Below are 13,804 nucleotides of genomic sequence, written 5' to 3' on the forward strand. Positions count from 1 at the left end.
TGCCATCACACGGTCGATTGCTGTGCGAGAGTGAGATGCTGGCTGGCTGGCCAAAATTGTCGTACCCTGATAGCGCATTGCAGTGCCAGAGGAGTAGAATTAAAATTTTAAAAATAGGGTCTGTAGGTCGTGGTCGTAAGTACGGGTGGTCGTAAGTTTAGCCGGACGTAAGTCAGATGTTACCTGGGTATATATATATATATATATATATATATATATATTATATATATATATATATATATATATATATATATATATATATATATATATACTTTGTGTATACTTTTTATATATACAGTTTGTGTGTCTGTGTGTCACAAACATGCCTGCAATCAATTTTAATGCTGTTTGTATAGTCTTAGCTCTTCAAACTGAGCACATGTGTCCTTGTCAAGGCATATTGTTGTGACCCTTTCAACTCTTTGCATCGTCAAACAAAATAGTGAGGGAAAAAAATGTCTGGATTATCAACCTCGCCGGTATAGAAACACGACCCAACACTCGATTGCGCGAGTTGTGTGTCATTCAATACGCCGTCTGCTGCACAACAAGAAGAAGTAGGAAACAAATATGTATGCTGTTTGCTCACGAGGCCAGTCCAGGTTCTTTCTAGCTTGACAGCAATGGTGAGAAAAATACTCACATGATCACTTGTTGCATATACAAATACAGATTTGAAAAAAAATGTCTAAAATTTAAGTACTGATTACAACTCCTTGATTTCATCCATCCATTTTGCTTCTCCTCACGAGGTGCTGAGGTCTGTCCTGTGGTTCACTTTGGGGCGAGTCAAAACACCCATGATAACTATTCCACTTGCTTAATTTCAAGAAAAGTACACGAGAAAAAAAATGAGAGCAATAAATCCCCCCCTGAAAAAAAAACTCCTTACCTTCTTCTCACCACTCTTTTCCAGCGCTCCTTTGTAACCCCCACAAAGCCCCTCCCCCCACCCCGTTCCCACCCCTCGTTTATGTGTACTCAGCCTCGGGAGCTTCTGATTCCAACAAACAAGCTGGCGGCGGGCCGAAAAGAGTGATCATTGAGACAAATTGATCTCTATCTGTGCAAATTGCCACCGTCATCTGTCACTGGCAAACGCCGACTCTGGAGGCACATGCGCATGCGCACCGCGTGAGCGAGGGGAATACAACTTTATGAATGGATACGTGATACGCACACACACACACACACACACACACACACACACACACACGCACACGCACACACACGCGTTGCTTATTTTTTGCACGCGCGATTGTGTACACGCGCACGTGCGCAGCGCGCAGATCATTAGGTACCCCCACGATAATACATACCTGTTAACCTTAGCTAATAGCTTCCCTTATAAATGATTACAATTCCTGTATAAAAGTTGTAGTACGCCGTACGTTATTTGAAATAATAAAAAAAAACGCTAACAAACGCGGAAATGCAGTTTGCTGCGCATGCGCACACTGTGCCTGTGCCTTTATCAATACGACCGCACGCAGCGAGAAAAAAAATATATATATATAAACAATTGAGGATTACTTTAGGTGGTTTGCCGTATAAAAGTTGCAGTACGCCGTACATTATTTGAAATGATAAAAAATAAATGTAGAAAATAAGGGGAAAATGTATTATGTGACATGTATGTAAATATTCTCCAGTCCAATATTCTCACCACAATAATTCTGCCTTTAAAAAGACTGTCATATAATTTTAAATTTTGAACGTATTTAAAATGTCCGAACGGTCATACACACGAACCTTGCGTCTTTTTAACTCATTCACTGCCATTCCCCAATTTATTCGGGAATGGAAAATATGACGTGATTTTTTTCGGCTTTTGTTTTTTTCAAGCTTGGGTGCCTACAAAGCGCTGGTCAGACCTCTGACATTGTTTTTCTTTCCAACAAGGGGGGGGGGGGCATTTCCCATTTTTTACATGTTAGCGCTTTGTCCCAGCTTCAGCTGTTGTTAAAGAGCTATATAAACCAATATATTGCATAGTATTTTGTACAGATGCCCTCATTTCAAGCTCTGATAACTCCAGACCCATATAATTTAGGAATTAATTCTTTTTTCGGATTAAGGAAGATTGTCTAATGTTTCTTATGCTGCATTGAAAGTTTATTTAGTCCTAAAACTCAATATTCTGTGGGTCCTAGTTGTTGTTTTTTTCAACGTCATAAACATCATAAAATATCCAGAAAATGTGACATAATGTGCGTAAAAAAAAGAGAAACATGATTTTAGACTTGTATGCAGGGCTCCTTTATTCATGCAGGGCAGGCTGCAAGTGACATTGATGATGACGTGAACGGAGCAAACTCATGAATGACGTCCCCGGGTTGATTTCAGAACAATCTTCAAGCAATGCAGCTTGCAAAATCATCCACATACTCCTAAAAAATGATAAAGAATAATAATCAGACGTCTTTACCTGCTTTTTTCACTGTGTGTGGAAATGTCCCACGCAGTTGATGATGTGACCGAGTCGTTCGCCCTCTTCAAGTTGATTAGGCCGGTTAACCTTTGCTCCTGTGAGGGGTTAATCAGGCCGAGAACTTGGCGCACCCCCGGGGGTCACCGGGCCGCTATCTGCGCACAGATAACATTAAAGCACCCCCCCACCCTTCCTCACAACCATACCCTCACATAACATATACCCCCCCCCCCCCCTTTCATTTCTTTTCGGACCTAGTATGAATAACACATATAGATTGATGTATTATGTAATAATAATAATAATAATAATAATAATAATAATAATAATCAATTCTATTTATATTAAATATATATTTTAGATGGTATTTGAGATGTAATTATTATTTTTTTATGAGGGAAGTGTGTAAAAGGGTAATTCTGAATTACTTTATATTTTTTCCATTCACATTCAATTAACAAAAATACATTGAATGTCAATTATCATGTATTATTATTTTTTGTATTTGAATAAGATGGACGGCACTGATTTGCTGTGTTTGTGTGTGTGTGCGTGTGCGTGTGTGTGTGTGTGTGTGTGTGTGTGTGTGTGTGTGTGTGTGTGTGTGTGTGTGTGTGTGTGTGTGTGTGTGTGTGTGTGTGTGTGTGTGTGTGTGTGTGTGTGTGTGTGCGTGTTCGTGATTAGTAAATATTAGTAAATATAAATTGCGAGGCAGCGTGTTGGTTTGTGTGGTCTTAATCGATTTTTACACACACACACACACACACACACACACACTCACACACACAGATATGCGCGCGTGCGTCTTGAAGTACAAGCAGTGTTTGTGAGTGTTTGTGTGTGTTTGTGTCCTTCGCGGTTGCATGATAGCGCCTAAAGGGAGAGAAAACCGCTGCTAATCACAACACAGTAAATGATTCCAACCCGGAAGAAAATTACCCCCAATAAAATCAACTAAATGCTAAATTATTTTTCTTCAAAAAAATATATTTTTTAAATATATCCCCTCAAACGTCATTGTACACGCGAGACCAAATGTTCCCTTATTTATTTTTTACAGCCTCGCAATTAATTGGAACGTAAATATATGTGTCGAAAGTGCTTTTTTAATCGTTCGCTGAAAATTACATTAACGTAACGTATGTATGTTGTATATTATTTTTTGGGTAATAGTTTATTAACTAAGATATTACATATATTTTATTATTATATTTAATATATTTTATGATGTTATTATGAGGTTATTTTTTTTTTTTTTATGATGCGTATTTATAATTGGCCTCATTTTATCATCTTTCTGTTCAATAGTATATAGATTGTATACAGACAGGTGTTTCCCCCCCCAACACCCCTCCCCAACCCTCCCTTTTGGCTCCCTCCTCCTCCCACCAGCACCCCCCCCCCCCCTCCTCCTTCTCTGCTTACTACATCCCACACAAAGCAATTTTTTTGCAGCTTGCGAGCTTGTATGGAGCGGTGATGGATTTCAACTTCTCGGTTTCTCTAAATTCTTACCAACAATTTAATTTATGCAAAATCGCATATGAGTTTTGTGGAAGCTCTCAGTAAAGTTTTACCCCTCTCAGATATGACTGTTTTGCAATAAACGACAAATTATTTCTTCTTTTTTTCATTTTTTTGTGCATGTGAGGGAGAAGAAACCCGACTGATTCTCAATTCAAGACTAAATTAAAGATATTTTTAAGAACAGAGAAGATGCACCCCGCCACGGACGAGTCAGCAGCGTATGCATTTGGTAGGTGTGCTGCCGTAACAACACCAACAAAAATATCACCATTAAAAAAATCAGTTTGCCTAATGCATCATTTTTTGGGGGTCATATAAAATTGAAAGTGAATGGAAAATGCATGCCAAAAAATGCAAGCCGTCATTTACTTCATACAGTAAGTCATTGTTCAAGTATTGCTTTTAATACTTTAGATCCCCTCATAAAATGTGCAAAATAATGTCTACTCACCATAATTGGAAATTTTCAGACATGACTGTTTTATTTACAGATACTCCGTTTGTGCGGAATCTGCAAATAAAACGCCCGAAAGTCACTCTAATCGGCTATTTTTTTGAATTACTACTCAAAAACGCTCACAGATGTAATGGTGTAAATCCAAGTTTGTCGCCCGTCGATGCGGTCCGAGGTTGATTTGAGTTGGTCCCGATTCTGCGGCGAGCGGTCGACTGAACGCAGGCGGAGCAGCTTTGTGGGGAGCGTCCACACTTCCCCGAGCTCGCTCGTGGCGAGCTTGAAGGCTCAATGAATGAAAGAACGCGGGGAAGGGCGTGAATGCATGCAGTCTACTTTTAGACGCCAGGGGGCAGCCATACACCGTTGCTGGGAGGAGAACGCGTGGAGCAATCACACACACACACACACACACACACACACACACACACACACACACACACACACACTCAAGAGTTCAAGTGTCACAGCCTGTGGTCATGAATGAGGTCATCGCCTGGCTTTTAATAACAATATTGGTCGACATTTTTTGAGTAAAGATGTCTCGTTTTAATCGTTCCTATTTACAGGCAGTTTTTTAATGTGTCGCCATCTTAATAGCGCTGTGGTGTGAAAAATAGCCAAAATATTGTCTACCTGGATTCGGATATTTTCTGGATTATATTTTATATTTAGTATGTGTGAATTGAATATTTTAAAGAGCAGGTTTATTTTGCATACATCTTTTCTTGCACTTTCTCAACTATTTTTCCATCATTATGTTTGCGAAGAGTTGCAGAAATCACCGCTGAGTTGGCCGTCAATCGGAGGGGGTGGGACATACGTTGTTTAATGTGTTTTGTTTCACTGATGCTAATTGTTTTATGGATTTTTTTGGGGGGGGGGGTTACCAGGTTATGTTTTCAATGAATGAATTGATGGTCTGGTTTGCCTTCTTTTGTATTATAGATATAGATATATATATATAGAGAGAGATGGATGGATGGATGGATGGATGGATAGATAGATAGATAGATAGATAGATAGATAGATAGATAGATAGATAGATAGATAGATAGATAGATAGATATTCATACACTATAATATATACTGTTTATATATATATATATATATATATATATATATATATATATATATATATATATATATATATATATATATATATATATATATATATAGTGTAAAATCATTTTCTCATTTTTGTGTTATTTCGTATTTATTTTATTGTATTACTGTATTTATATTGGTTGGAATATTTGTGCAGTGTCATATTTTTCACATTTAATATTCATGCAAATGTAATATCCACGTCTTGTATTTACATTTGCATAAACTAGCTTTCCTTCCCTTTCTTATTCTTACTTAAAAAAACGCATAAATGGCAATCGTTGCTTCATTTGTGTTTAGTTTTGATATCCAAGACAGTGTGAGACATATTTTGCATGGCTAAGATTGAAGGACTCCCACCCACTCCTCAGTAAAGTTGCCCCTTCTTCCTGGAAAAGCGGCTCCTTTTAGGACCCGGCGGCCCTCAGTCGACCCCAGCCGCTTCTTGGCTCGGCACCAAGTGGCACAGCCGCGTCTCTCCAGCCAATAGGAAGCGAGGGGGGCGGTCCTACACATAGTCCGCCAGCCTTATATGGCAGCGCGTCTCCATGGCAACGTGTGCTAAGTTGCAGCAGTCGTGTCAAAGTTCACTATATAGAGAAGCTCAGCGAGCTGATCAGAGAGAAAGCATTCTGCCAGCCGTGCTCTTCTTAAGCCCCCCAAAAAAAAACCTCCCCGACCGCCTTTTTAACATATTTCCACTCTTTGATTCGCCGTTTTCAACCGCATTCTCGTCGTATTGTCACCGCACGGAAAAGCACAAGAAGAAGAAGACGCGAGGAGGATTCTAAAAAGCGGACGTCGCCAACATTTGTTGGCGCTAGAAGCGGATTTTCCCTTTTCTTGTTATTTTTTTTTTTTAAGTGGAGAGAATTCTTCCAGACTCGCACCCGGAGCTTGTTGGTCCCCCATTCGACCGCCGGTCTTCTCCATCCTCGCCCCTCACACCCCCCCCCCTTTCCTACCCTCCTTCCTCCTCCTCGTTCTTCCTCCTCCTCCTTCGTCTCCTCTTCCTCCCTCCAAAAAGCCAAGCCGGTCCATGCTGCTTGCTCGCTCTCTTCGCGGCACTCGGCCCACCTTCCCCGCCGACGGGGGTGCTGGATGGCCGGCAGTAAGAGTTCCCCTTGACTCGGCCTCGCTGGTGAGAAGCAGCCTCCTACTCCCCCTCGCCGTCTTCTTCCTCCGCCTCCTCCTCGTCGACGTCGTCGTCGACTTTCCTCATTCCCCGTGCGGAGCGTCGAGTGCGGCGCCTCTGCTGTGGTGACACCACCCCCCCTCACCCCCTGCCCCCCCTACGACCCCGGTCAGCGCGTGGAACGGCGTCCCCCCCACCCTCCTCCAGAAAAGGTCAAAAGAGAGACAAAACGGCCGAGCGAAAAGTTTCCCCCCTCTCGTTGACTGAAAGGCAGATATGGCAATGGTAGTGTGGAGAGGCTCCCAGGACGACGTGGCGGACACCCAGAGCGCCCTCTCCTCGCAGACCCAAGGAGGGCTGGCGTTAGGGAGCGCCCAGCCGGGCCAGCTGGGGCTGACGGCCGCGCAGGTGGCGCCGCCGGCCCCTCAGACCCCCGCGCAAGGCGGCCCGAACAACGTGCAGTCGGCGCCCGGCGGCGGCGGAGGCGGCCAGCAGCAGGCTGACAAACAACCGCAGCATATCGAGTGTGTGGTGTGCGGGGACAAGTCAAGCGGGAAGCACTACGGCCAGTTCACCTGCGAAGGTTGCAAGAGCTTCTTTAAGCGCAGCGTGCGGCGGAACCTGACCTACACATGCCGGGCCAACCGGAACTGTCCTATCGACCAGCACCACCGCAACCAGTGCCAGTACTGCCGCCTTAAAAAATGCCTCAAGGTCGGCATGAGGCGGGAAGGTATTGGGACTTTTTGTTTATCTCTTTTTTTAATTTGTTTTTGCTTTATGTGTGTGTTTGTGATTCAGCGGGTGCTCCCTCGCGAGGTAGCCGGGCGAAGAGTGCCTCAGTGCCGCCTTGTACCGGCGCTCGAGTCGGGGGAGCTCCGGTGGATAAAATAAAAAAAAAAATGAATTGAGATTTTTTTTGCGGGGAAGGGGGTTCATATGATCACCTTAAATATTCCAATAGAACAAATACGTCTGGGTATGTTGCTTTTTAAACAAAAAAAAGAGTATAAAGACTCGCTCGCTCGCGGTTCGTCCAACGTCCAGTCGAGGTCTATTGTTTACAGAGTGTGCGTGGAGCAGGATTGCAAAACGCCAATCGCGTGCGTTTATGTTTCCACGCGCGACGCCTTTGTACATATTTATTATCCGTTTCGCGACCGATTGTGTTTTGTGGTTCCATTTTGCCGAACCGCTCGACACTCGGCTTTCACCGCTCGGGTCGGTGCTTGGTGTGCAGAATTCAGGCTTCAATATCTGTAGTCTCTCTTTTTACTGCAGCCGTGCAAAGGGGACGGGTGCCGCCCACGCAGCCGCACCACGGCCAGTTTGCGCTGACCAACGGGGACCCGCTGCACTGCCACTCGTACCTCTCGGGATATATCTCACTGCTGCTGCGCGCGGAGCCCTACCCGACGTCCCGCTACGGCAGCCAGTGCATGCAGCCCAACAACATCATGGGCATCGAGAACATTTGCGAACTGGCGGCTCGCATGCTCTTCAGCGCCGTGGAGTGGGCCCGGAATATTCCCTTCTTCCCGGACCTGCAGATCACCGACCAGGTGGCCCTGCTGCGGCTGACTTGGAGCGAGCTGTTCGTGCTGAACGCGGCGCAGTGCTCCATGCCGCTGCATGTGGCGCCGCTGCTGGCGGCGGCCGGCCTGCACGCCTCGCCCATGTCGGCGGACCGCGTGGTGGCCTTCATGGACCACATTAGGATCTTCCAGGAGCAGGTGGAGAAGCTCAAGGCGCTGCACGTCGACTCGGCCGAGTACAGCTGCCTCAAGGCCATCGTGCTCTTCACCACAGGTGAGGACCAGACCCCCGTTCGACTCCGGGAGGGGAAGGGAGGGGGGCAATCATGGCGCGTTTCTTGCTGTGCTAGACCGCCATTTGTCACATCAAGTCTTGTTTGGGGCGACTGACAGATATAAATGATGTGTGTGTGTGTGTGTGTGTATTGGTTCTCAGACAGACGAGGGGGAGGGGTACCAAAATGATGGAGACAGAGAAAGACAAGCCCAATATTGCACTGGGTGGATGTAAAGACTGTGGAGGGGGGAGAGATCCAAGTTGTGATGATCATGTTTTTGTCATTTGACAACAAATCCTGCACAAGAGGGGCTTTGTGAGTTTTGAAAGGCGTTTATAAATCTTATGTGTTATTATTATTATTATTATTATCGACTTTGCTCGACAACAATAACAAACTCACAATCGGTAATAATGACTGTATAATACCGACTATGCCTAATAATAATGTGTAATAATGACAGTAATAATTCTGTTCGCCATTCTCTTTGGAAATGTCATTCCCATTCCTGAAAAAAGAACTAACGTGTTGACGTATAAGAAAAATAAATAAATATACTCTTCATGTAAATATTACGTCAATACATGGGATAGCTAGGCTGACCTGCTTAAAAAGAAACAAATATATTTATGCATACTTTAATATATATATATATATATATATATATATATATATATATATATATATATATATATATATATATATATATATATATATATATATTAGTAACTTTGTTGCATAGAAAAACCCTACAAGTGAATGCTGTGCAAAGAATACACTCAATATGTGATCAGGCTCTTATTCCTAATTCTCAAAACAACAAACATACTAAATGGTGCTCCAAAAAGTACATGTACATGACCGTGTACAGTCATAAAAGTTAAAAGTATGTGTGAAATCATTTTTTGGGGGGGACGACTCCAACTCTTGCACTATATTTCCATTTATAGGACACAAAATAATGACTATGTAATAATGGATAACAATGACAGTAATAATTCTATCAAACAACAATCAAATCATGCAAAAACAGCAACTAGATAATGCTTCTCTTGTGCAATAAAAACTTCATGTATTTCTATATACCCCCAATCTATATTATACATCTCAACTTAAGTGCTGTCATTTGCCAGTTTATTCTACAAATATAAGAAGTAACTAAAAAATGCATGTGTGTGTGTGTGTGTGTGTGTGTGTGTGTGTGTGTGTGTGTGTGTGTGTGTGTGTGTGTGTGTGTGTGTATCTACTATATCCATCCATTTGGCTTATTGTCACATGAAGTGGAGCTTGTGTTTACACACACACATACACATACATTTCCATACATCGTATGCAAAGTGACTATATAGCAAGTGGGCCTGCTACGATATAATATATAAAAAATATAAAAATAATATAATATAGGACTTATAGTAAATACGTCCTATATTAGCGTATATGAAAACAACAAAAAACAATCACAAGTTATGATTTATTTAATTAATATTTTTAATATTATATAATATTAAATATATAAAACAATTTATAATATTATATAATATTGTATTTTTAGAATCTTTTTCAATATTGTGGTAACTAATTTATAAGTATTATTTAATCACGTATTTAATATTTATTGCAATGGCGTCTGACCATAACGGCGATGGACATGAGTTCAATATTCTAAAATTATTATTACACCATTTTTTTTCAAAAGTCAAACCTGAAATAAAAAACGACATTTATCTTGCCATAAATCCTCTAAAATAAACACGAGTTGGTCGTAAAACTCGGTGATGATGGGCTCAACTTGGAGTGAGGGGGGGCTGGGGTGGGATTTCCCTAAAGGTCAAACCACCATACCAACCCCCCTTGCACTTTTCACCTTGCTCGACTAACACACACTAAATCATCAAGTATGCATATTGCAATGAAAATTGAGTTTTTTTTTTTCCTATCCCTGTGTCCCCCCCCCCTCTCCGCCCTAGACGCGTGCGGCCTATCGGACGTAGCCCACGTGGAGAGCCTCCAGGAGAAGTCACAGTGCGCCCTTGAGGAGTACGTTCGCAGCCAGTACCCTAACCAGCCCACCCGCTTCGGCAAACTTCTCCTTCGTCTGCCGTCGCTTCGCACCGTGTCGTCATCGGTCATTGAACAGTTGTTTTTCGTCCGCCTGGTAGGTAAGACCCCCATCGAAACGCTCATCAGGGACATGTTGCTGTCGGGAAGCAGCTTTAACTGGCCTTACATGTCCATTCAGTAAAGAAGACACACGCTGAGGATGGGAGAGGGGAGTGGTGGGGGGTGCTTGTGTTGGTGGCATTGGTGTATGTCTGTGTGTTGTGAAGGAAGGGGAATGTTGGCTGGAGTTGACCATTCAATGATTTTTAGCTGCTTTTTCCGCACTGAAGGAATATTGGAAGAACAACAGAAACAAAACAAAGTAAAAAAAAAACTGTGAATTATTCCTTCCACTCCAAAAAGGGACACTGGCTGACTGACTGAACTGAAAAGGTGTTTTTTTCTAATGAAAGAAACGTAAAAAAAAAGAGGAAAAGTTGGATTTTGTTGTGGAGATTCTAAGTATTAAGTGCATTTTTTTTTGTTGTCTCCAAAAAAGGAAGGGAATTTTGTTCTGATTCACTTGTGTCCTGTGTCCAAATGTATAGCCGCGCGCGCGTGCGTGTATGTGCGTGTGTGTGTGTGTGTGTGTGTTTTGTACTTTCCTCCATTTTTTTCTGTTGGTTCTAAACCGGCTTAATATGTAACTGGTGGTTGTGTTATTTTCCATTCTTTTGGAGAATGTGTACAAACAAAAGAAAGAAAACAAGAGAGGAATTAAAACCACAGCAATAGGAGTTGTTTTAGACTTTTTTTTCTTCTTTTTGTCATCTGTAGAAGCTTCATGCTTGCAAGCGCACTTAACGTTCCCCAAAACAATAAACGAGCCACTATGAACACTTTGCATTATTTGTCCTCGTTGAAAAATCGGCAGCCTTAAAACATGGTTAGTTTCAAAATTGATCAACGAGGGGGGGGGATCCAAGTTTAAAAACCAAGCCGATGTGATGTTTAATAGCAGTATTACACGATTTTACCAATAAAAACAAACCTTCCCCTTTTTTTGTTCGAATGAAGTGCCTGACAAGCATGACGCGATTTCTCCACAACACCGTTGAAGTCAGGGGGGTGGGGGGTGGGTGGATAGCAGGGGGATTGTGTTTTATTTCTTCTTCTTCTCCCCGATGTGCATCCTTAAGATGAGTGAATCGGCCGTGCAAGCATGCCGATGTGAGGCAGTATTGTTGTAAATATAGGTCAACTTATTTTTTTTTCTACCAGCTCTGTGTGGCCCAGAGCAAATGTGTGGTTGCCATCGTTTCGCTCGTCTTTCTAACGGAGTGTCGGATTTAGCTCGGCTCGGTAGCATTGACGAGTTCTGTACATACATATTATTATTATTAATTATTATTATTATATTATTATTATTATTATTACAACTGCATTTGCTTTGATTTTATTTCTTTATTCTTGGTTTGTTTTTGTTTTGTTGAGTTTCATGTATATTTAGACTGTGAATGCATGGCCACAGGTCGCTAACCTATTTTACCCGATTTGCTATATAAATGTAAATGTTCTTTCTTTTTATTGACGGGGCGGGAGTGATGGGGGGGGGGGGGTCGGGGACTGAGGGGCGTTCTGTATAGATATAATCTGTGCGTTCACTAAACACGAGCCCTTGTATTTAAATATACATACACACACATTGCACACATTACACAAAAAAGACAAGTACAAGTTCATCACATGAGGACTTAAAAAACAGGGTGAGCAGGTTTTTAGGGGGTGCTCTGACGTATCAGTGTGTGTGCGTGAGAGAGAACAAGCTTTTTTATTCAATTGTTTAGAGGTCATAATTACACACAAAACAGATGATTAATAATAATAATAATTAAAAAAAGAAAAAGACGGGATCACACAACAAATACACACATGTGGACCAGAGAATGATACATGATTGTAATTATGAACCCACCTTTTTATATAAATATATAAAAAATATATGACTGCAGGGTATTGATAACGTATATACTTTTTTTTTTAATGATGATGATCATGATGACGAATCCATTGCAAGTGATACCTGTGAGTGTGAGTGTATGTGTGCGCGCGTGAAAGTTTCTAATAGTTGAACACGATTCTCGTTCGTTCGTTTGTTCGTTTGTTTTGTGTTAGCTTATATTGTACAACGAGCATTCTGCTGTAAATTTGTTCTTGGTATTAAATTATAATTTATGAATTTGATATCTTTTCATGGCTTTTTTTTCACTCCTTCGCAATGGATTGTGGGGAGGGGGACTCGGGGTGGGGGGTGGTTCCTCTTCAGTTTACTGAGATGAATGCATTTGTATATTCTTTCAATATTTGCATTTCATAAGAGCACCTGATCCAAAAATCACAACAATCCACCTTTAATCATTTTTGGGGGGTGTTTTTGGGGGGTTAAATCATGATTAGCACTGCTGCTTTACAATTAAGTTAGGTGATCAGGCTGTTACTGCATTGCGCATGCGCGTTGCTTAATAATGGCGCTTGGTTTAGCAAAGATGGTGGTAATGATAACGACGATGCGAGTCTTTCAGGCGATAGTGGCGACTACAAATCGGACAATGTCACCAAAACATCACAAAATAACGTTTAAGATAATGGTGTTCTTGTTTTTGTTGTTGTTCTTCTTGTTCTTTCGTGCTCTGGTTCTTCTTTCGTTTTTTTTCTGCTTCTTCTTCATCTTCGTCTTCATCGTCTTCTTCTTCGCTTCCTTCTAATTGTTATTATTATTATTATTGTGAGAAGAACAAAAAGAGAACGAGCTAATAAGGTGTCATTCCGGTGACGTGTCCCGTGAAGCAAAAAATGTTTTCATTTAATCAGGTTAATTTTTACTCCCCCCCCACAGACACACGTTTACGTGCACATTCGGAGACCACGTTAATTTCTGTCACTCCCCTATTTTCATTATTCATCCCGAAGTTCCATTTATCACCTAAAAAAGCCATCAAGCTTCCTTAAAACTTCCTCAAAATTCTTTTTTGAAAAATTATTATCCGCTTTAAATTATGTTTGTTATTATTTTTGACGTGTTTTCCTGTAACACGTCTTCTTTCATCTCAGTGAAGTACGGCGTACACGCTCACACATACTCACTCAGCGAACGTCGAGACTTTATATGTGATAAAACATCGCCACCTACCCGCAGTACTCGAAACTGCACGCACACGGGCAAAAGTTCACCTCGCACGCACGTGCACACGCAACTTGCTTGTGTTTGTGTCTATGTGCTGGTCAAGATTGCGAGCC

The 13,804-nt window shown here is 41.8% G+C and overlaps 1 protein-coding gene and 1 long non-coding RNA gene across 3 annotated transcripts; one reads left to right on the plus strand and one right to left on the minus strand.

Moving 5' to 3' along the window:
• Positions 1-1,999: 1,999 nt before the first annotated feature.
• LOC148897630 (uncharacterized) lies at positions 2,000-4,772 on the minus strand. The gene is made up of 3 exons (XR_016114966.1): positions 4,539-4,772; positions 4,410-4,469; positions 2,000-2,390 (listed from the first exon to the last, which is right to left on the minus strand). It is a non-coding gene; the product is annotated as an uncharacterized LOC148897630 (long non-coding RNA).
• A 1,006-nt stretch (positions 4,773-5,778) lies between these two features.
• Positions 5,779-12,751, plus strand: nr2f2 (nuclear receptor subfamily 2, group F, member 2). 2 transcript variants are annotated; one of them, XM_088996329.1, is made up of 3 exons: positions 5,779-7,387; positions 7,918-8,463; positions 10,435-12,751. In XM_088996329.1, the coding sequence occupies exons 1-3, from the start codon at positions 6,931-6,933 to the stop codon at positions 10,707-10,709; spliced, it is 1,278 nt and encodes a 425-aa protein (XP_088852455.1). In that variant the 5' UTR covers positions 5,779-6,930; the 3' UTR covers positions 10,710-12,751. The 2 variants fall into 2 exon arrangements, with proteins under 2 accessions (XP_088852455.1, XP_088852456.1); XM_088996330.1 differs by having other exon boundaries at positions 5,792-7,387; positions 7,936-8,463.
• Positions 12,752-13,804: the final 1,053 nt, after the last annotated feature.

The sequence above is a fragment of the Hippocampus bargibanti genome, linkage group LG05 (assembly GCF_051943395.1).
Source record: "Hippocampus bargibanti isolate YZ-2025 linkage group LG05, ASM5194339v1, whole genome shotgun sequence".
NCBI lineage: Eukaryota > Metazoa > Chordata > Actinopteri > Syngnathiformes > Syngnathidae > Hippocampus > Hippocampus bargibanti.

Coding starts and splice junctions, on each gene's coding strand:
- nr2f2 (XM_088996329.1), top strand. CDS start 6,931: ATGGCAATGGTAGTGTGGAGAGGCTCCCAGGACGACGTGGCGGACACC. Junction 7,388..7,917: donor GGTCGGCATGAGGCGGGAAG/GTATTGGGACTT, acceptor CAATATCTGTAG/TCTCTCTTTTTACTGCAGCC. Junction 8,464..10,434: donor CATCGTGCTCTTCACCACAG/GTGAGGACCAGA, acceptor TCTCCGCCCTAG/ACGCGTGCGGCCTATCGGAC.